Below are 23,987 nucleotides of genomic sequence, written 5' to 3'. Positions count from 1 at the left end.
GCGGAGGAGCCAAAGCCGGAGCTGCCGGAGCAGCAGCTGTCGGGCTTCAACATGGAGCAGGCGGAGGCGGAGTTCGCCGTCGCCCAATCGAAGGATATGGCGGAGCAGCAGGTCATCCTGGAGTCCATCCAGGATGAGGCCTATGTGGAGGCCAACTGAGCGTTCCTCCAGCAGGAGCAGGCAGCATTCGACGCGCTCTTCGTTGAACTCAACACGGAGATAGAGAAGGAGGAGGCCTGCCGGAGCCGGGCGTAGAGATCGTCGATGTCGCCAATGATGAGTAGCTAGGTGATCGACATAGTACATAGATTTATTTCGTTTGCATGTCCTTGTATGGATTTAAGAATCTAGTATGATATGTGAGGATGCCATTCGTGAAATTTGAGGCATGCCCGATTACTACCTACGGACGCATCCGCGCATGTTTGAGGGGCCATATTTGACATATCCCAATGTAGATGCTCTGACCGTCATACGGGATGGCTCAAGCTGAACATTGATGCAAGCTTTATTCAAGAGGCAAAACATGGAGCATCGGGGGCTGTTCTCCAAGATACAAATGGGTCAGTGATAGAATCTGCTTGGAACACAATCCGTAATTGTTTTAGTGCTGAGGCGACTGAAACTGAAGCTTGTCTTGAAGGCATCCAAGGAACCATGCAGCTCATAGATCAGCTGGTAATTATTGAGACCGACTGCGTGAATGTCACTCGGGCAACTCTCTTCAAGGGAATTTAACGGATCCCCCGTTGGCAACTTGATTAGGAAAATTCTAAGTTTGTTGGGCCAACTCCTTGATTTTACTATTGCTAAGATTTCAAGAAATAGCTATAGGGTTGCACATGCTCTCGCTATGTATGGTAAGAGTAGTGTGAGAAAGGGTGTGTAGATTGACTCGGTCTCGGCCTGTGCGCTGTGGCTGGTCGACAATGATTGTAATGAACCTATGTTGATTAATTAATATAATACACACCTTCTTCAAAAAAGAAAACATTACATCGATGCGGGCCTTGGCATTCTTTGCGTTTCCAGTGCTACATGGATCTGACGAGAAACATGAGACGACGGCAGCAACCGGCGGCGACCACGGCATCCAGCAACACGGGATGACGGAGGGGGGGAGGCCTAGATGACGGGGTGGTCGCTGTCGGCCGCGAGGACGTCCAGCAGAAGGGGGCAGCGCTCGCATTACGCGCGGGGAGGAAGAAGAAGATGAGAAAGTCAACGCGCGCAGGATCGAACGGTAGAATCTCGCTGCATCGGACGGCTGGGACTGGACCAGCCCAACTGCCCTTTTGGGAAAGAAAAAAAGTCAAAGTCGCCGGCGACACACACAAGTTCACCGATAGATACGTGTCGCGCCCGCGCCCGTCAATGGCGGCAACGAGTGCAGCAGCGGGGAGCAGCGAGCATGGCGAGCGCATGGGACAGCCCGTCGAGCAGCCTGTGGGGCGCCCTGGGGCAAGCCTCCACCATGGCGCAACTGGTGGGCGTCGACGCGCTCGGGCTGGTCTCCATGGTCGTGCAGGCCGCCCTGGTGGCGCGCCGCCACCGGGATGCCTGCATGCGGCTCGCGCAGCACGTGGAGCTCGTCGGCGGCCTGCTCGGGGAGCTGGAGCTCGAGGATCTGATGCGGCGGGAGGCCACCAGGCGGCCGCTGGAGCAGCTCGGCAGTGCTCTGCGGCGGTGCTACGCGCTCGTGACCGCGTGCCAGGACTGCGGCTACCTCCGCCGCCTGTTCCTGGGAGCCCGGATGGCCGACGAGCTCCGCGCCGCACAGCACGAGATCGACATGTTCATCCGCCTCATCCCGCTCATCGCCCTCCTCGACAATTCTACTGCAGATAGTCGCCGTGTCAAGGTCAGTAGTATCAAAATTGGGGCAATCACTGAATTCAGAGCTGATATCAAAACTGAAACCTCACTGGTTGACGAAAATTACTGATTTCAGAGCGATTTTACTTAAATTCGGTTGAACTGAGCTATTCAAGTGACTGCGTCTGAATTGGGGTCCAATTGCAGATTGTTAATTGCCGTTAAACAATTCGATATGAATTTTACAGTGAGTAATTAATTGTGGACCAATAGGATTGGAGATTGGGGGAGTGAGGGGCTACAGCTAACTTCGATCATACAATCTGTGCTGGTTAGTTGTACATCAATAACGATGATATTTGATATTGTCTAGCAGGCTCATGAGGGGGTGCTCACTGTAGTCACAGATAGTTCAAATCGTCACATCAGGTCAGATTGTTCGTCCATTATGTAGCTTATTATTACAGGATGTACGCCACATCAATGAATCTGTTTGACTTAAGCTACAAAATGATTTGCCATATTCTTTATCAATATAAGCACGATTTTTCCTTGTTAAGTTGATTTAGTGTCATATTCAAGTTATGTACCCTTGTTAAGTTCAGTTATACAGACTCAAATGCATGAAGTTTTCCACTTTTTTTTAGAACGAAGGCTCAAGGAGAGCCCGGCTTTGAATTAACAAAGCCATCAACCGGCCAGGATTACAACCACTGCGCTACAAACTCGAACAACAACAAAAAAAACACGGCAAGATACAAGGGTGCTGGAAGGCAACTCTCAAAACCTCACACACTACAGCTAGGAGATAGCACATGATAAGCATGAGCTGAAGCACGCAGAGGCCCTCGTCCACCCAAGGCTCACCAGGGAAGGGGAAATGGGGTTCCGGGAAGCGCCCGCTGTCGAGGATAGGCTATGACGGCACCGAACACCAAAGCCCTGGAACAACATCACCATCCACTCCCACTGTCGAAAGAGGCCCCTGCCTCCTCGCCTGGCTCGAAAGGCGCCGAGCCGTCGACATATGGGTTGCTCACCCTAGAACATGGATGGAAGGATGCAACCAGAAGGAGTAGGAACAGAGCACACCCTACATGACTAAGAAACTTCACCAGAAACACCGCATCACCGCTGCCCACTGACGATCCTTTGGAGAGGAGAAAGATGCCGGTCAGACAGCAACAGGGTGTCCAGGGAGGACGGAGCAACGAGGAGGCAGGGCCAAGGCCGAGGAATGACGCTCCGGCACTCACAACTTGCACTACTGTAGCCGCCGGAGGAGGGGAACCCGATCCCCTCCTGGCCAGAGGCCGCCGGACCAAGCTGACACCAGTTGCACAGAGAGCACCAGAAGAAACCCGAACACTGCCGGACCTGCCAAGCTGCCGCCGCCGCCACTTGGGGCACACAGTCGCCGCCGCCCGACAACCACCACACCGTAGTGCCCACAATCCAAAAAGCATCCAAGGCGACGACTTCAAGAAGCAAACGGAGCCAAGAGCACCGTCGCCGCCCAACAAAGTTCGAGCTTTCACCCGGGAGGCTAGGGGAAGGGGGGGTGGAGCAAAAGACCTGAATGGCGCCTCCAAGAAGGGGAGCGGCGTCCATGGACGTCGCCGCCATGGATTTCTCCCGGTCAAGGCTCCACACCACCAACACCACATCCAGCTCCAGGCACCGGAGAACCAAGTCGACCCGGACCAGATCTGAAGGGGTGGAGCACGCAGGGCAGCAGAAGGGGGAAGGGGCGGCCAGATCCGGAGCCGAAGAGGCCAGAAGCCCCACCGCCGGCGCCGCGGATCTCGTCCGCCGGGGAGCTTGCTGCCCGCGCAGCCAAGCCCACCGGACCACACCCGCGCCACCACCAGCCGAGGAGACGGTGGCGCCTCACCGAACGAGGCCGCCGCCCCGGATTCCGACGCCCCCCGCTGGAGAAACGGAGCAGCAGAGGCCCCGCCGCCACCTTCCTTGGCGACGCCCCGGGCTTGCCCAGCGGATGCCTCTGGTGGCGGCGAGGAGGGAGGGGAGGAAGGGGGGAGGCGGCGAGATCTAGGGTTGTCGCCCTCGAGCCGCCCGAGAGGGGCGACGCGAGGGAGGGGGGGCAGTACTCTTGAAGTTTTCCACTTCTTATGACTCTGTTGAAACCAAAGATGGGTGGCACAATAATGATGAGATTTTCCTATATTTAGGCTTCCAAACAAAGTAGCTACTGAACTCTGCGATATTGGAGAACAACCATTTGTAGGTAAGCTCTTACTTCTGTGAATTAGATATGGAAACTAATTGACTGAGGTTTCATGTCAATGTTATATGCTTCAAGGATTTTGGATTGCGTCATTGTATCCATATGAATGATTTTGACATTACTTTTGTTACACATGCATACTTTTTCATGAATAACTATTGTGTCACCACATAGAATTTAACTGTAGTAAAATAGAAGTTAATTAGCACGTCATGAAAGAGCACTAGCTACTGGAAGCAGTCATACATGTATGATACTACCTCTGTAAACAAATATAAGACCGAACATAGAGTTCTGTACTTGAGAAATTCCTTTAGCACATACTTACCCCATTAGTAACCACATGAAATCCAAAAAAACTGGATCATTTTCTCAATATTTTTTATACTTTTAGTAGTGTCAACGTTTGTTAAATCTCCATTGGTGACAATGATAGATTATCTGTGAGTCAGGAAAAGTGGACCTGCGAGAACAGAATATCGTTGACATTGAAGAACTTGTGGAGCTTTGTACCCGTATGGAAGAGGCTTGCGCGGGATTCACAAGGTTCGATTTCTGTCAGATCTTGGATGCTACAGAGAATTTCTCAGAGAAGATGATAATTGGATGGGGAGGATTTGGGAGGGTGTACAAGGTAAGCCAACATAGAAACAAGTTAACAAAGTGAATGCATATCCCCTTGTCTTCCTAATAGCGTGGATGTCCGTTTAGAGAAAGTTAATTTTAACCCCCTTAGTAAAAATTGCAGGGCTGGTTGCCTGGTGGACTTAATGTTGCCATCAAAAGAGCTGATGAGCACGCAGCAATGGTTGAAGTCAACAGTGAATTGCAGCTTGCAAAGCTTCAGCATGCCAATGTGATTAGGTTATTGGGGTGGTGCATCCATGGGAAAGAAAGGATTCTAGTGTATGAGTTCATGCAAAATGGTTCCTTGGATCGTTACCTATGTGGTAAGTTTTCCCTACTGTAAGTTATTTCTAAGCGCGCCTCGTTTAATTCCAACTATGTATGTGCACGAATGCAAACCGTCTACAATTAAATCAAGGCTACAGAAACCCTAGTTCCACATCATAATTGATTTGAAACTATTATAGTTTTGTTTAGAGCAGAAGAAAAAATTCCAAAAAGATAATCATTCTTCGAACATTTTGCAGACAGAACAAAAGGGCCATTGCTAAACTGGTCTAAGCGATTCAAGATAATTACAGGGTTAACAGAGGGAATTTTTTACCTGCATAAGCACTCCATGTTCTGGCTTGTCCACAGAGACTTGAAACCACATAATGTCCTCTTGGATTGTAACATGCTCCCAAAGATTGCTGATTTTGGATCAGCTAGAGCTCTGAGTTCAGATGTAGCAGAAGAGCGCACGGGTAGGGTCATGGGAACGAGGTATCAGCTACCTAATATATCAATCATCACAGATTCCCACCATTTTGTCTACAGATGTTCTAATCTTACAGTTTTGATATCTTTTGTTTCACTTTTCAGTGGTTACAAAGCTCCGGAGTATGCATCTCGAGGAGTTTACTCAATGAAGACAGATGTGTTCAGCTTTGGTGTTTTGGTTCTGGTGATTATTAGTGGCCGGAAGAATACCATACTCGACAAGCGAGGGGATACTGTTGGTGATCTTGTACGAGATGTGAGTGAACTGAACATCTATTTAAAGCAAAGATTTCTTATACTAGTTCACATTCATGGGATGTTTACTTTTATTGCCAGGTTATTTTCCTTCTTTTGCGCTGCAGTTCTCTCATGTCAAGTCTGTTGAAAAACTATTTCAGGCCTGGCATATGTGGAAGGACCAAAGGTTGCATGAGCTTGTGGATCCGTTGTTGGGGGTCGGATATGAAGTCGCTGAGATAACGAAATGCACTCAGGTGGCACTGCTTTGTGCTCAGGAAGATCCAGCAGACCGGCCCACCATGACAGATGTTGCAGCAATGCTGAACCCTGAATGCATAAGCTTACCAATGGAGCCTAAGCAACCAACCGCGCTGATCCATGGGTGTACTGAGAGAGACACGACATCGACATACGTGGGCCAATCAAGCAGGACAATGGACATAACCATAACGAGTTCAGCTCCAATGTCGACCAGTGTTCGAATCATTCTAGGCCCGGAGGTTTGATATAATGGAGAACATTCAGTAGTAGCAATATGTACAATGAAAATGTAAGCAAGGATTTTGGGCTTTTTACGACACAGGTAGTGCAGCACATATTCGAGATATCGAGACCAGTTTTGTATAGTGAAAATAAACACGTTTCTGTGGTACCAAAACTACCAGACTGATTTTCCTATTTTCAAACATTGTAATTCAAACATGCAATGTTTCATGTCTTGTTGTTCCTATTTTCTACTGCATCCAGGGATAGGGGCCTTGGAATCTTTGCAAGCTTGATCTTCAGGTTTCTGAGATCATACATGGCAAACCGAAACTGACACTTAGCCGGCACGTTCAACTTCAGAATAATCAGACTTCAACCTTTTTTTTTTGCGCATAATCAGACTTCAAGTCTGTTTTTTTTGGTTTGTTTTTTTTGCGCATAATCAGACTAGACTTCAACTTGACAAGCAGCAACTACAGAGGTCAGCAACTACACACTAGAAACACATCAGGATCTCGAAATAAGCGCTGTTCTGAATTGAAAAAAGACCTTTGATGCACCTGAAGATCAGGTAGTGTACAATATAAGGAAGAACTCTGCAGTCTGAACTGAAGCAGAGAGACGTAAGTAATCAGAAGCTATTAGATTTCTTATAGTACTCGGAATCTCGGATTCATTAGTGCTAGTTGGAAAGATGGAAATATTCATCTTATACTCGGATTCATTAGGGCGCGTTTTAGCCGTGCCTGGGCCGACTCGGATTCAAAAACGAAGAAAGCGCGCGTTTTAGCGATGCCTGGGCCGACTCGGATTCAAACCATCGACAGATAAGATATTGCCGCCCTGTCGCCCGCGTCTCCTCGTTCTTGCTCGCCCCGTCTCCTCCCCAATCCCGATCGATCTGACCTTGCCCTCTGATCGGCCTCCAGCGCATCCTCTTCCTCCCTCCCGCCGCCGGATCCGTGCTCTCGCGACTCCCGCGGCCGCGGCCATGGCCGGCACCACGGTGCTCCCGCTGTCTCTGCTCCCGCGCCGTACCGCCGACCTGCACTCCTGCTCCTCCCGCGTGCACGTGAACCCCGCCTTGATGGCGAACCCCGTGGCGGCTGCCAAGAGGCCAAAGCGTCCCGGATCCGTGCGCGGCGAGCAACCGCCGCCGGCGAAGCGCGTACGCGGTGCCTGCTCCGGGGGCGAGCTCCATGTCGCGCTCCCCGCCAACATCAAGAACGGCAGCAAGCTTCCGTCTCCCAGCAGCGGCAAGGATCCGCTCCACTCCTCCGTCATCAAGAACCAGGTCGCCGAATCTCCGGCGAGCGCGACGCAATCGAAGCCGCCGATGAGCATGCGCCAACTGATCGAGAAAGCTCGCATCACCATGGCTCTCCTTGACAAGGCTCGCTCTGCCTCCAAAGAAGAGGCCGGACGTCGGCAGGACATCGAGCGCAGAAGAGCAGAGGCCCGGCGAAAGGTGGAGCAGATGGCGGACACCGTGCAGTTCAACGACCCCTGGATCCATTACTCCGACGTGACCAAGTCCCCTGAGGAGCTGCTCCAAGCAAGACAGCACGCATGGCGTTATCAAGCTCACCTCCTCGAGATGGCTCGTCGACGGGACTTTGCTCAAGCGATGCAAATCCACGGATGAACGCTCGGGTGATCGAAGCAGAGGAAGGAATCATCAGCAGTGCAGGCTTGCTGGTGGTAGTCTTGCATCAGAGGAAGCAAAGCAGAGGAAGCAGAGGAACCAATTCCTTTCTTGAGTCCGTGTGGGTGAAACCTTCCAGTTAAGCTAGTCCTTCCTAAACCATTCACACATGAGTTTCATTTAATCTTTGCATCTCTAGGTTCTGCACTTAATCACCAAGATTTCTAGTGTTCTTTCAATCTCTTTCAGTCATTAGTAATTTTACAAGAGTGTCAGCAGAGTCTCCATCTAGCTAGGCAGCAAAAACCTTGTTAAGATGTGTACGGCATAGTTACACTACATCCACACCTGGTCCTAAGTAAGGGTTTAAGTAAATAAAGGGCATTTTCAATAAATCAAAGTAAAGCAGATGAGCCTAAAAAGGAAGCTCATGTACTGCAATTCCGGCATGAGACAGAGCGTAAAACGCACTCGCCGCAAAATCCAAAATGCCCGTTTGCTACCTGGCTTGTAGCAGGAAAAAAGGAGTAGAATTGAACTTGTCGATACACACAGTAATCATGTGAGCTGCCTAGCGTCTGGAGACTATGCTGACTCTCCTGTAAAATTAATCTTGGCTGACTTGGATTCTTAGGCATTGGCGTCGTGGTGAGTTAAAGTTGCAGTTTCTGACGAGTAGCATTGGTTGGTGAACTCTTGTGTGTATGTGTGAGTGAAGCTTTGAGCTAAGTAAGTCCTTGATGTACCGACTATCAAGTCATACTGTAATCAATTTTGGATATGAATGAGAGAATTGTTGGTCTGAATTTTGCAGAGCATTTGAGTAATCTTTTCGTATCTATTTATTCTTGTATGCTTCTATGGCTTCTTAAAGCATTCTGGTGCTCTAGTCGGAAAAGTGTGTACTAAGGCACAAATCCAATGGATTCATCTCTGATTTCACAATACTTCGTTTGAGTGGTGATGCACATAACCATGTTTGGAATGTCAAACTCTACACCATCCTTGAAGAAGGTCTAGTTGTAAGCTACAAGTTGTCAACTACGTAATCTAGTTGCAAATGTGTAGGAGAATTTCACTGGCATGTTTTTCAGTAATGCGAGTGAGATTCTTAATTTGACCACGAATTAGTGTGAATTATGATCACAATTGACGATTTATGCAAGGGATTCGGTTTATGTAAAACCATTGGATCACAATTATGATCAGTCTGATGTATGCAAGCATCTGCCACTAGATCTCTTTCTATGTTTTCTTTCATCTGATGTGTGCATCTGATGTATGTACAGCTCGTGTACTTGCTGTCTGAATTTTGCAACTGCTGCAATTTTCGTTCGGTACAATTTGTGCCAATATCAAACCAATTTCATGCCACATTGTAGCGAAAATAATTGAATTGAATTAACATATCCATTGCCACACATCCACTGAAATACAAGGGTCAGATACATCAACTGAATTTACACTACGGATCTTCATTAAAAAAATAACTCAATTACAATGAGAAACGTTGACAACATCCACAGGTGTTGCAGTTCTTGCTCTTCCTCTGTGCCTTAGAGTCATCCGCAGCTTCTCCGCTTCCTCCGAAAGAGAAATTAAGAGTGCCCATTTTAACACTCTGGGAAATGACATGCCCAAGGAGGAGAATTATCAGTACTTCAAAGTAGCAAGGAGGAGAAGAACCAATACTAACAAAAGAGAAAGGGCTTACCCATTGTTTTTATCCATTGCATTTTGCCACTATCAATACTTCAAAACTTCCAGCAAAATTTCCAGCAAGTGTGTAGGAGTATTTCACTGGCTTGTTTTCCAGTAGTGCGAGTGAGATTCTGAATTTGGCCATTAATTAGTGTGCATTATGATCACAATTGATCAATTAATTCAAGGAATTGTTTTATGTAGTAAAAGCATTGGATCTGATGTATGCAAGCATCTGCCACTAGCTCTATTTCATCTGTTGTGTTCCCTCCTAATAACAATTCTTTTCATGATTAAAGAAGATTACTTCTGTGCTTGAACAGATATATGTGCCCCGTCTAGAAAATTTTACACCACAACAATTCAGAATTTGTTTGTCGCATTAGGAAGGTGCCAAAAAGCTTGCTAGGTTATCCCTATCAAAAGGTTTCAAATAGTATTTAGAAAACATTCTCACTGGAAAGAAACATATCATACTGTTTTGATGACCTTTTCAAATTAGCTCTTCTCTGTAATACCCTCGGCCTCGGGTGACCAATTCTTTTTCCTCTGTAAAGGCCATTAGTTTGTTTGCATCTTGCGTCCTAATAAAGGGGCTTGTGTGTCAAGATGATGCAGACACAAAACAGTCCTGTTTCTGGTTGTCTGGCTTGTAGCAGCTCTGAACTTCAGGGTTAATATTGTTATTTCCTTCCCTAAATAGCACTTGTCATTAGCAGTTAAACGAACTACCAGTTAAAAACATAGTATGACATTTGTCTCCATTAGGCCATCACCAGTCATTTGTCTCCAATTCTCAAGGCAAAACTTCCGGCATGACATTCAGATACAACTTTTTTTTTTCACTATAGCCATCGCGGACGTATGGGACTAGTAGTTCTCCATGTCACTATACAAACAAGCCCATTCTTCATTTCATTTTTCTTTCTTTCATTTGTGTTCTTTGCTTCATCACAAGTGGTTTGATCCGAAAACAACGATTGGTCTTATTTTCTACAACATGCAGAATAGTGATCTCAGAATCTCACCTGGATCAATCAAGTTTCTGACATCATAGATGGCAAACCAAAACTTGAGAACCATCAAACTCAACTCAACAAGCAGCAATCACAGAGTTGAAGAGTTAAGACCTGTAGTTGCACCTTGCACATACTTAGAAGAGATTGCATCAGTATTCATTATGTATATGTGTGTACCATCCCCAATAGAAATCAGAAACCATTATTCCTAAAACTGCAACCTGTCATGTTAGATTATCTTTCCTCGAAGATTAACAGGGTCATAGGCATTTCACCATTTTTCTGATCTTAGCACACCGCAAAATGAACACAATGCTACAAGCAGGTGGTATAGATTTCTTATACTGGCAACAGGGCTTTATGCAAGGAAAACTCAACCGATGCAATGTATCAACTACCCAACCAAATGCATCGAAAACTTGATACATTACAGGGAGAAAATTTGCGCTTCTACTCATTAGATCTTACAAAGGAAAAAAGGGAACTATATGTGGGGATTTTCTTTTCGATACGAGTTCTACTTGCAGTGAGCTTTTCTCCATCTATATGTGCAGGGACGGTTCTGAAATAAGCCATACGAGATACAACAACAGCACAAGAAATCAGATAATGCTGCACGATTCAGAATCTTTTGATGCCAACCGAGGGGATACAGTTGGTGATCTTGTACGAGATGTAAGTGAACACTTGGTGGCTTGCACTAATACTTAAACCTAAATCCTAAAAAGTGGTCGGGTGCTCGTTTGCTCGCGCGAGCACACACCCTGAGAGCCGTCCGATCGCAACACGCACGCGGGATCGTGACCCAGGGGTTTTTTTGTCGGAGAAGATTTGTTGGCTCGGCGTCCTTCTTACGACAACCATCAACCTGGGGAGGGCCCACCACTACACCCACTCCTCGGTGTTGTTCCCCCAATCCCTTCTCCCCCGCACATCTCGCTCGGCCGTCGTGGGTTGCATCGCCGCCGCAGAAATTGGAGCGCCCGCCGGCTGCCGCACAGGTCGCGGGTGGTGGTTGAGCGCGCGCGCGGGGCGGAGGCGCGAGAGGCTGTGGTGGTGCGCGCGGGGGCTGCAGAAGAGAGGCGGAGCGGGTGAAGGTCGCAGCGGTGCTCTGTCTCCAGTCCGCCAAGGGGTGCGGGGTGAAGGTCGTCGGCGACGCTGCGTTTCCGGCGAGGGGACTTGCCACGGAGTTTCTGAGGTAAGAATCACGTTGTTCCCCGCCCTTTTTTCACGATTCCATTTCTGCTCGGGGATAGGGGTGGCCCTAGTTCGTTGATGCGTTTAGGATTCATGGGCACACGGAGGGGGAGAGGTGATCATGCGCGCAGAGAGGGGAGGCCCTAGTTCATTGCTGTCCCTTCCCAAACATTTTTCCGAGCCCAGTGGGCAGATCCGTTGTGTGCATCTCGTGTTAATTCAGTCGAATCGAGTATGTGATTTGCCTGAGATTTGTGTAGGAGTTGCCTGACTCATGTCTATTTTTCATGTTAATTCAGTTGCTTGGAGATTTGGGGATTTTGCCTGAGATTTGTGTAGGAGTTGCCTGACTCATGTTAATTTGAGTTGCTACGAGATTGTGTAGATTTTTTGTTGTTGGTGGGATTGATGAGTTGCTTCAAGTTTGTTAGGGGTTGCCTAACTACGTTAATTGAGTTGCCGAATCTAGAGAGGCTGGGGAGTTTGGGGAGTCTTCGGAGAAGAGTGCCCATGTTAATTTGAGTTGCCAATATGATGTGGATTTTTGGCAGGTTAATTCATGTTGTGTGAGGTTATTTTTTTGGTGTAGAAATTTGCCATAAGTCAATATATGAGTTGCGTTGACTTTGTGATCCATAATTCATGGTAATTCATATTGTGTTTACTAAAGTGTTGAGTACCAGGGGTGGGGTGTGGGTGTCTGGTCTGTTTTGTCACTTTTTTATTTGTTGCTTAAGTCATTTTTAGATTTTGGGATTGAGGTAGGATGGCACATCAGCAAGCTCTAGCAAGTTTTTGAGCCATGAAACAGGCAAATATAGTGCTATAAGCAGACAAGTTTTCATCAAGCAGAAGAAATTGTATATGTGGCTAATAATTTTTATATTTTTTTTCATTTCCCTGATATCCTTTTGTGTTTTTGCAGCATCAACAATGTCTGAGACAAGCAAAAAAAGTGACGATCAGGTCGCACAAGCAACCCAACAGGGTGTAGATGAAATAGAGGTAACCGCTTTTTCTCGGGCTGAAATAAAACAGGTGGCAGGACAGGGGCGGTGTTGTTCCTTTTTTTACTAGTGTTTTTTCAAGATGAATATGGGGGTGGGACGGGGCGGTGGTGTTGTCATGTTCGAGTTATGCGACTATATTTTACTAAGCAAACAAGCATCATTTTTTTCAGCGCAGGTACGCCCACCACAGCAACAAAACACGCCGGTAATTGTCTACAAGTGTATGCGCACTAAAGAGATCATCTAACGTGGGAAGCACCCATCAGACATAGATAGTAATACCAGTGCACCAGATGCTGATTTAGAAGGCAAGGATATCATGCAAGAGGAGGAATCGAAGTCAAAACGGCGGAGGACAGGCGAAAACGAGGTAAATATGCGTGCACTTAGTAGTTTCCACCGCCCCTTTTTTTTGCTAAGGCTGGATGATCATGAGTTTTCCAAGTTATGTATCATGTGATGTGAATGCGTGGCAACTTAGAAAAAAAATCTCGAAAGCATCATGCGTAAGCAAGTTCAGTATTGGAGGCCTCGGATGAGTGTTGTTTTTGTTATTTTTTGGTGCGCATTGGAAGGCTATTTGCCTGGTTTTTTGGTTTTACATGCTTGGAATTGGTATTTGAGTTGCCAGTATCCGAGAGACGATATCCAGAAAGTCATCTGAATGCACTCTTTTTTGTTTTGTGTAGTAGGAACTAATGGATGGATCAAGCAAAAAGGACATTCAAGAAGATCATCATGCAGTTAATCGTGATGCTGATCCCTCGCATGCTATTGAATATCATCAAGAGGTGTGTCAGAAAAAAGATTCAATAAACTTGTTGTGTGTTCTTTTAACTCGTTGCGTGTTCTTTTTGCAGGGCTAGAGAAGCACACCCTTTATTGGGTACCAGCATCGGGGAAGAAAGGAGATTGCTGCCCGTGGCAAACGTCCGCTAGACATCAACAACAATCTGAGTGTTTTCACAGATGGTGATGAAAATGTTGAGAAAGACACTGCTGTGGAACAACCACCAAAATTAAAACGTCAAAAGACCGGATCTAACGAGGTAATACACAGTCGCTTCACTTTTGATCAACATTTGCCCAAGTTCTGCTGTCAAGTTGCCTAACTGTCCAGGAAATACACATATTTCATCTGTTGTTGTATTTTTCTTCTAGGATAAGAGAAACAGGGCATCGCCTGCAAGGCTTTTCAAGCTGAATAAACTTCTTGTACCTGTTCAACAAGGCCAAGCTCAAGTCACTTTCAGTCAATTTCTGACACCAGGTACCATAAATCCATCTCTATATGAAAACAGTTGTTGCATAGTAGTAATCCTTTCTTGCCTAACATTATTTTTCTTCAACCAGCTTTTTTTACATTCATTCCTTTCTTGCTTAATCATGACATGTAAGTTGCCTAAACATATCATCAAAGTTGCCGAAAACACATCAAAATTTGCTTCAGAAGAATACCCATGCCAGTTTCATGTTTGATTCACATGATGGATAAGTCTGTGTACTAGGGTCCTTGTGGGGCTGCAGCACATGGTCCTTGTGGCAGTTAGGAGGATAAAGTCCTGGACCATCAAGGACTGGCTGTTAGGATAGAGTTCTGTTCTTGACCATCAAGGACTGTCAGTTAGCATCTTAGACTAGCATCTTAGACTAGCATCTTAGACTAGCATCTTAGACTGGCATCTTGGACTGGCATCTTGGCAGCATCTTAGCATATGCCTTGGCTGGCTAGCAGCCTATAAATATGTATCCCCAACCCCTCGGGTTGGTATGGCATTGTGTGAGAAATAAACCAACGAAAATTGTCCCAACTCTCCTAGTGTCATCCACAACTATCAATGCTCAGGCTGAAAGGTCTAACAAGTGGTATCAGAGCCTCGTTAACCTGCACCCTGAGCATTTCCTGTGAGCAGCCCAAGTCGGTAGCAGCAGCTGCTCCGTCTGCCTCTGGTTACCTTCCTCCCTCCGGACTGTCGAGCAGCAGCTCGTCTTCATCAGCCTCCTCTTCATGCAACAGCCCCCCTGCAGCGAGCCATGTCTGTAGGTCGCTCTCAGCACACGGCTACCTCGAGCATGCGGCGCCGGCAAGAGGCCGAGCGTGCCGTGGCAGAGGAGCGTGAGCGAGCGGCTGTAGCAGCGGCTGCTGCGGCGGCAAGAGTGTCGAGGCTGGCTGCAGCGGAGCTGGCAGCAGCCAGAGCGGAGGTAGAAGCAGCCAGGGCGGAGGTAGAAGCAGCAACAGCAGCAGCAGAAGCAGCCCGTGAGGCTACGGCGGATGCCAAGGCACTCCGCGGCAGCCCCGGCAGCTCCAGCAGCTCCGTGCCTGCGGACGACGGCGCCGACGCAGATCGCGCCAAAGTGGCGCAGGAGCGGACGGCGCAGTGGGCAGCCGAGCACGCCCGCGCTCCAGGTGGAGGCGCGCACCGCGACGGCGGCTGCAACGACCAGGACCGCGGCCTCTACGAGGTCCGGACTGTGGTTAGGGATGTTGGTTCCAGTGTTGGGTGGCCTACCCTCACTAAAACCAACTACGTCGAGTGGGCCGGGATCATGAAGGTCAGGCTCCAGGTGCGGCGCATGTGGGAGGCAGTCCAAGACAGCAACGTCGACCACCTAGAGGATCGACGGGCACTGGACGCCCTCATCGCCGCAGTCCCGCCCGAGATGCAGTTCTCGCTTTCCAACAAGCGGACTGCCAAGGAGGCTTGGGACGCCATCGCCGCAGCACGCATCGGCAGCGACCGTGCTCGCAAGTCCACCCTGCAGGCACTTCGTAAGGAGTGGGAGAACCTGGGCTTCAAGCCAGGTGAGGACGTTGATGACTTTGCTCTCCGTCTCAACACTCTGCTGCAGAAGATGGTGAAGTTTGGCGATGCCACCTACACCGAGGAGAGAGCTGTCGAGAAGCTTTTTTGGTGCATTCCCGAGAAGTACAAGCAGATGGCTCGCTCGATCGAGTCGTTGCTGGACCTCTCCACGATGACGATCGAGGAGGCGATAGGTCGACTCAAGGTCGTCGACACCGACGAGCCACAGCCCCCCTCGGGGCCCGTCACCACCGGCGGGAAGCTGCTCCTAACTCGGGAGCAGTGGGATCCCAGCCTTGGTGACAGGAAGAAGGGGGAGCCTTCCTCCTCGACGGGCGTCCGCAAGCGTGGCAAGCAGCGTAAGGCGCGAAGAGGCCCCCCGGGCAGGGCACAAGGACGTGCCGAAGGTGACGCCCGCGGAGGCGCCAAGGACGGCGCCGCTGGCAAGCCCAAGCCGGCACAAGACAACAGTTGCCACAACTGTGGCCGGTTTGGCCATTGGGCCAATGAGTGTCGGCAACCACGACAAGGCCAGGCTCACGTCGCACAGGCGAAGGAGGAGGAGACGGCTCTGTTCATGGCGCATGCAAGCATTGAGCTACCCTCGGCGACTCCAGTCGCAAAGGCTTTCATCCACCTCGATGAGCCAAAAGCACACGCTCTTCTCGGCGATGGCTCCGGGAAGGACAAGGCTACGGGGTGGTGCCTCGACACCGGCGCCACCCACCACATGACCGGTCGAAGGGAATTCTTCGCCGAGCTCGACTCCGATGCGCGAGGCTCCGTCAAGTTCGGGGATGCCTCCGCTGTGGAGATAAAGGGCGTCGGCTCCGTCATCTTCACCACCAAGATGGGAGAGCACCGGCTGCTCACCGGTGTCTACTACATCCCCGCGCTAAGGAATTCCATCATCAGCTTGGGACAGCTGGATGAGAACTGCTCACGCGTGCTGATTGAGCATGGGGTCCTACGCATCTGGGATCGCCAGCGTCGCCTTCTCGCCAAGGTGCCCAGAGGTGAAAACCGACTCTACGTCCTTGATGTGCAGGTGGCACAACCGGTCTGTCTCGCTGTTCGTCGAGACGACGAGGCGTGGCAGTGGCATGAGCGCTTTGGGCACCTTCACTTTGAGGCCCTGAAGCGTCTAAGTGCCAAGGAGATGGTGCGAGGCCTGCCATGCCTCGACCATGTGGAGCAGTTCTGCGACATCTGCGTACTGACAAAGCAGAGACGACTCCCCTTTCCCCAACAGGCGAGTTTTCGGGCTAAGGAGAAGCTGGAGCTCGTGCACGGAGACCTGTGCGGCCCGGTGACGCCAGCCACACCAGGAGGTCGACGCTACTTCCTGCTGCTCGTCGACGATCTCTCCCGCTACATGTGGGTGATGATCCTCGGCAGTAAGGGAGAAGCGGCGGACGCCATCAGGCGCGCGCAGGTTGGTGTGGAGGCGGAGAGCGGCCGCAAATTGCGCGTGTTGCGCACTGACAACGGCGGCGAGTTCACGATGGCTGAATTCGCGTCGTACTGCACCGATGAGGGCATCCAGCGCCACTACTCCGCGCCGTACAGCCCGCAGCAAAACGGCGTCATCGAGCGGCGCAACCAGACGTTTGTGGGGATGGCTCGGGCTCTCCTCAAGCAGAGAGGGATGCCGGCTGTTTTCTGGGGAGAGGCGGTGCTAACGGCCGTCTACATCCTCAACCGCTCTCCTACTAAGGCACTCGATGGCAGAACTCCGTACGAGGCCTGGCATGGGCGGAAGCCGGCGGTCTCTCATTTGCGGGTCTTTGGCTGCCTTGCGTTCGCCAAGGAGCTCGGCCACATCGGCAAGCTCGACGACAGGAGCACTCCGGGAGTCTTCATCGGCTACGCGGAGGGCTCAAAGGCCTACCGCATCCTCGACCCAAAGACACAACGTGTGCGCACAGCGCGAGACGTCGTGTTCAATGAAGGGCGAGGGTGGCAATGGGACAAGGCGGTGGACGACGGCTCGACGCCGATGTATGACGACTTCATTATCGAGTACGCTCACTTCAAGGAAGCTGGGGGAGCAAGCAGCTCCTCTTCACCGGGCACGTCTACCCCGGCCCCCAAAACTACATCGACTCCGGCGCCTGCTACACCGACGACACCACAACCGGCGACGCCGCATACTCCAGCCCCGGCGGTCGCCACTCCGAGCTCGTCTTCATCAGCACCAGCTCACGCAGAGCACAACCCGATGAAGTTCGCTTCCCCGCTCACTCACGACGAGGAGCGGGTCGACGCATGGTATGGAGGCGAACCGCTGCGGTACCGTACGATGGATAATGTGCTCGGCGACCAGCCGGTGCCAGGACTGGTGCCACGTGACCTGGAGGCGCAGCTACAGCTCGTGTGTGAAGACGGCGAACCACGGTCCTTTGCAGAGGCCGAGAGAGACGCGGCATGGCGCGCCGCGATGAAGTTGGAGATGGATGCGGTCGAGCAAAACCGCACCTGGGAGCTTGCTGATCTCCCTCGAGGTCACCGCGCAATCACCCTTAAGTGGGTGTTCAAGCTGAAGAGGGATGGAGCCGGCGCCATCATCAAGCACAAGGCTCGTTTGGTGGCCCGAGGCTTCTTGCAGCAGGAAGGAGTCGACTTCGACGACGCTTTCGCTCCCGTGGCACGGATGGAGTCCGTGCGACTTCTCCTTGCGCTGGCTGCCCAGGAGGGCTGGCGTGTCCACCACATGGACGTTAAGTCGGCATTCCTCAATGGCGACTTGAAGGAGGAAGTCTATGTGCATCAGCCACCGGGGTTTACGATTCCCGGCCAGGAGGGCAAGGTGCTCCGCCTGCGCAAGGCTCTCTATGGCCTGCGGTAGGCACCCAGGGCGTGGAACGCCAAGCTGGACTCCACGCTGAAGAAGATGGGTTTCGAGCAGAGCCCGCATGAGGCTGCCGTCTACCGACGGGGGAGTGGAGGAAATGCCCTGCTGGTGGGCGTCTACGTTGACGACCTGGTGATCACCGGCACCAAAGATGCAGAGGTGGCGGCGTTCAAGGAAGACATGAAGGCCACGTTCCAGATGAGTGACCTGGGGCTCCTCTCCTTCTATCTAGGGATTGAGGTGCACCAGGACCACTCCGGGATCGCGCTTCGACAGTCCGCCTACGCCAAGCGCATCATTGAGCTAGCTGGGCTCACCGACTGCCATCCAGCTCTCACTCCGATGGAGAAGAGGCTGAAACTAAGTCGCGACAGCACGACGGAGGAAGTGGATGCTACGCAGTACCGACACCTTGTGGGGAGCCTTCGCTACCTCACTCACACACGGCCGGACTTGGCATTCTCCGTCGGCTATGTCAGTCGGTTCATGGAGCGACCAACGTCGGAACACCAGCAGGCAGTGAAGAGGATCGTCCGCTACATAGCAGGGACCCTCGACCACGGCCTCCACTACCCTAGGTGTCCTGGGGCGGCACACTTCGTCGGGTACAGCGACAGCGACCACGCCGGCGACATCGACACCAGCAAGAGCACGAGCGGGATCCTCCTCTTCCTCGGCAAGTGTCTCGTGAGCTGGCAATCAGTCAAGCAGCAGGTGGTGGCCCTGTCCAGCTGTGAGGCTGAGTACATAGCGGCCTCCACCGCCTGTACTCAGGCGCTCTGGCTTGCTCGACTGCTTGGTGATCTTCTCGTTCAAGACACCAGAACGGTGCAGCTCCTGGTGGACAGCAAGTCCGCCCTGGCCCTGGCAAAGAACCCCGTGTTCCACGAACAGAGCAAGCACATCCGACTGAGGTATCACTTCATCCGCAGCTGTGTGGAAGAAGGGAGCATCGAGGCGAGCTACATCAACACCAAGGATCACCTCGCAGACCTACTCACCAAGCCCCTTGGGAGGGTTAAGTTCCTCGAACTTTGCTCCAGGATTGGGATGATTCAACTCTCCCACAAGACGACGTACAAGACTTAGGGGGAGAATGATGGATAAGTCTGTGTACTAGGGTCCTTGTGGGGCTGCAGCACATGGTCCTTGTGGCAGTTAGGAGGATAAAGTCCTGGACCATCAAGGACTGGCTGTTAGGATAGAGTTCTGTTCTTGACCATCAAGGACTGTCAGTTAGCATCTTAGACTAGCATCTTAGACTAGCATCTTAGACTGGCATCTTGGCAGCATCTTAGCATATGCCTTGGCTGGCTAGCAGCCTATAAATATGTATCCCCAACCCCTCGGGTTGGTATGGCATTGTGTGAGAAATAAACCAACGAAAATTGTCCCAACTCTCCTAGTGTCATCCACAACTATCAATGCTCAGGCTGAAAGGTCTAACATCACAATACTACTGAATTTGCACAAAACAAGCCCTAAAAATTTGCCTGCCATTGTTTTCTTGCAAGCAGTTTTTTTACACATCATTTTCGTCCTTTGCTTAAACATAACATGTATGTTGCCTAAAACATAGCACTTAACTGGCTAAAAACATCTGGAGTTTTGCTTCATAATAACCATACCGGTATTTCTTGCTTCACATTTGTCCTAATTTTGCCCAAACAAACCCTCAAACTTGCCTACCATTATTTTCCTTCAACCAGCCCTTTTTTACATTGACTCCCCACCCTTTTTGCTTAATCTTAACATGTAAGTTGCCTAACCATAACACTTAACTTGCTTAAAACAACCAGTCGTTGCACAACACTCCTGGATTTGTCCAAATAGGGCTTGAAGCTTGCTGAAACATCTACACACACACCTTGCTTACGATCTACAGTTGCTCAAAACAGGCCAAGCAAGTTGCTTTACCAGTAAACATACTTGTGTTTCTACCAACTTATTAAGCAGAACAACAAACCCATCAAAGCAATTAGGCAAAAAATCTAACATTTTGCAGCAATTAACAGCACCTGTGCAACTTTGTATTTCTATTTTTTCATCCAGTACAATGCTCTTACACATTTTTTTCAAACTACAGCCTTATACAGATCATGGGGAAAGAGAAAGGGAGGCGTGTGTTCTTCGGTAACTCAGGGGATAGGGATGAAAGAAGCACACAACCATGGGGAAAAGTGAAAGCTAAATCTGACCTTTTTCTGTGCTTCTTCTACCCTTAGTCAATATGAATTGCCTGGAGAACAAATCCTAAACCAACCACCATTGGAGGATTGTGGAGAGTTTTCTGGATCTGGGAGTTGTCCCTTTGTGGCTTGGGAGAGAGAAGAAGATGGGGCTGGGCGATTTGGTGGGGAGAAAAGGAGACGCCCAGGGGGGTGGAGGAGGGAAACACGTGGGGGAGGGAGGATCAGGTGAGTTCCGCGGCTCGATGGTTGGGTGCAAGGAATCGGGAGCGGGGCCAGGTACTTTCCTATTCTGGATAGGAGGGACAGAAAATTACTATTTTGGGAGGGCTGCCAGGGAACGCTAGGGAGCAGCCGGCTGCTCCCTAGACACGTCCATACTTAAAACCCATATCTATGAATTTGGATTCACACTGCAGTTCCATTAACATCAAATGCACTCCCCCGCAAAAAAAAAAACATCAAATGCACTGAAAAATATTTCAGACCTGGCGTATGTGGAAGGACAGAAGGCTGCACGAGTTCAGCTCCAATGTCGACTAGAGTTCGAATCATTCTAGACCCGGAGGTTTGATATAATGGAGAATATTCAGTAGTGGCATATATACAATAAAAATGTAAGCAAGGATTATGGGCTTTTTACGGCTCAGGTGGTGTATATATTCGAGATATTAAGAGCAGTTTTGTATAGTGAAAATAAACATGTTTCTGTAGTACCAACTACCAGATTGATTTTCCATCAGTTACATTGTAATTCAAACATGCAATGTTTCATGTTTTGCTGTTCCTGTTTTCTACGGCATCCAGGGATAGGGGCCTTGGAATCTTTGCAAGCTTGATCTTCAGGTTTCTGAGATCATACATGGCAAATCGAAACTGACACTTAGTTGCCATGTTCAATTTTCAGAATAAACAGACATCCTCAACTTGACAAGCAGCAACTACAGAGCTCAGAGTTAAGATCTGTAGCTGCACACACTACAAACACATCAGGATCTCCAAATAAACGCTGTTCTGGATTGAAAAAAGACCTTGATGAACCTGAAGATCCATGCTCAGGTAGTGTACAATATAAGAACTCTGAACTGAAGGTGGTCCTCTTTGTGTGTGTGTGTGCGCCATAGAACTCTGAACTCTGAACTGAAGCAGAGAGACATAGTAATCAGAAGCCATTAGTGCTAGTTGGAAAGATTCATCTTATACTCGGAATTCATTAGTGCGCGTTTTAGCCATGCCCGGGCCGACTCGGATTCAAAAACCAAAGTGCGCGTTTTAGCTATGCCTGCCTTGGACGACTTCGACTCGGATTCAAATTGCTTCCCGCGTCTCTTCTTTCTTGCTCGCCTCGATTCCAGATCCAGCGTCTCCCAGATTCCCGATCTATCTCACCTCGCTCTCCACCGCATCCTCCCGTTCTGCCGCCGGATCCCTGCTCTCACGATCGTTGTTTGATCGTTGCTCCCACGACTCCGCGGCCGCGACCATGGCCGGCACCACGGTGCTTCCGCCGTCTCTGCTCCCGCGTCGTAGCGCCGCCGCTGCCGACCTCCACTCCTGCTCCTCCCGCGTGCGCGTGACCCCCGCCTTGATGGCCAACCCCGCGGCTGCCAAGAAGCCAAAGCGCCCCGGATCCGTGCGCTACGTCCAACTGCCGCCGGGCGAAGCGCGTACGCGGTGCCTGCTCCGGGGGCGAGCTCCACGTCGCGGTCGACAGCAGCAAGCTTCCGTGTCCCAGCAGCAGCAAGGATCCAAGAACCAAGAACCAGGTCGCCGAATCTCCGGAGAGCGCGACGCAACCGAAGCCGCAGATGAGCATGCGCGAACTGATCGAGAAAGCTCGCCTCACAATGGCTCGCCTCGACAAGGCTCGATCTGCCTCCAAAGAAGAGGCCAGCCGTCGGCAGGAGATCGAACGCAGCAGAGCAGAGGCCCGGCGAAAGATGGAGCAGATGGCGGACACCGTGCAGTTCAACGACCCCTGGATCCATCACTCCGACGTGACCAAGTCCCCCGAGGAGCTGCTCCAAGCAAGACAGCATGCATGGCGTTATCAAGCTCGCCTCCTCGAGATGGCTCGTCGACGGGACTTTGCTCAAGCGATGCAAATCCACGGATGAGCGCTCGGGTGATCGAAGCAGAGGAAGAAATTGCATCAGAGGAAGCAGAGGAACCAATTCCTTTCTTGAGTCCGTGTGGGTGAACCTTCGAGTTAAGCTAGTCCTTCCTAAACCATTCACACATGAGTTTCATTTAATCTTTGCATCTCTAGGTTCTGCACTTAATCACCAAGATTTCTAGTGTTCTTTCAATCCTTTCAGTCATTAGTAATTTTACAAGAGTGTCAGCAGAGTCTCCATATAGCTAGGCAGCAAGAACCTTGTTAAGATGTGTACGGCATAGTTACACTACATCCACACCTGGTCCTAAGTAAGGGTTTAAGTAAATAAAGGGCATTTTCAAAAAATCAAAGTAAAGCATATGAGCCTAAAAAGGAAGCTCATGTACTGCAATTCCGGCACGAGACAGAGCGTAAAACGCACTCGCCGCAAAATCCAAAACGCCCGTTTGCTACCCGGCTTGTAGCGGGAAAAAAGGAGTAGAATTGAACTTGTCGATGCACACAATAATCATGTGAGCTGCCTAGCGTCTGGAGACTATGCTGACTCTCCTGTAAAATTAATCTTGGCTGACTTGGATTCTTAGGCATTGGCGTCGTGGTGAGTTAAAGTTGCAGTTTCTGACGAGTAGCATTGGTTGGTGAACTCTTGTGTGTATGTGTGAGTGAAGTTTTGAGCTAAGCAAGTCCTTGATGTACCGACTATCAAGTCATACTGTAATCAATTTTGGATATGAATGAGAGAATTGTTGGTCTGAATTTTGCAGAGCATTTGAGTAATCTTTCCGTATCTATTTATTCTTGTATGCTTCTATGGCTTCTTAAAGCATTCTGCTGCTCTAGTCGGAAAAGTGTGTAAGAGGCACAGATCCAATGGATTCATCTCTGATTTCACAATACTTTGTTTGAGTGGTGATGCACATAACCATGTTCGGAAAAGAGTAACTAGTCAAGAATGTGAAAAAGGTGGCATCATATTGCAACCATCTGTCAAACTCTACACCATCCTTGAAGAAGGTCTAGTTGTAAGCTACAAGTTGTCAACTATGTAATCTAGTTGCAAATGTGTAGGAGAATTTCACTCGCATGTTTTCCAGTAATGCAAGTGAGATTCTTAATTTGACCACGAATTAGTGTGAATTATGATCACAATTGACGATTTATGCAAGGGACTCGGTTTATGTAAAACCATTGGATCACAGTTATGATCAGGCTGATGTATGCAAGCATCTGCCACTAGATCTCTTTCTATGTTTTCTTTCATCTGATGTGTG

General features: G+C 49.7%; 1 protein-coding gene and 1 long non-coding RNA gene across 2 annotated transcripts; both read left to right on the top strand.

The window, feature by feature from the left end:
* Positions 1–1,312: 1,312 nt before the first annotated feature.
* LOC123129141 (putative cysteine-rich receptor-like protein kinase 20) lies at positions 1,313–6,506 on the top strand. The gene is made up of 8 exons (XM_044549326.1): positions 1,313–1,861; positions 2,192–2,244; positions 4,008–4,063; positions 4,516–4,697; positions 4,812–5,013; positions 5,218–5,455; positions 5,555–5,708; positions 5,851–6,506. Exons 1-8 carry the CDS (start codon positions 1,412–1,414, stop codon positions 6,196–6,198), a joined length of 1,683 nt encoding a protein of 560 aa, XP_044405261.1. The 5' UTR covers positions 1,313–1,411; the 3' UTR covers positions 6,199–6,506.
* Positions 6,507–11,411: 4,905 nt separating this feature from the next.
* Positions 11,412–13,800, top strand: LOC123129133 (uncharacterized). Its single transcript, XR_006463612.1, has 5 exons — positions 11,412–11,741; positions 12,666–12,745; positions 12,921–13,120; positions 13,440–13,541; positions 13,611–13,800. It is a non-coding gene; the product is annotated as an uncharacterized lncRNA (long non-coding RNA).
* The last annotated feature ends 10,187 nt before the right edge of the window (positions 13,801–23,987 follow it).

Source organism: Triticum aestivum, chromosome 1B (assembly GCF_018294505.1).
Source record: "Triticum aestivum cultivar Chinese Spring chromosome 1B, IWGSC CS RefSeq v2.1, whole genome shotgun sequence".
NCBI classification, from domain to species: Eukaryota; Viridiplantae; Streptophyta; class Magnoliopsida; order Poales; family Poaceae; genus Triticum; species Triticum aestivum.
This window is presented reverse-complemented; position numbering and strand designations above follow the sequence as displayed.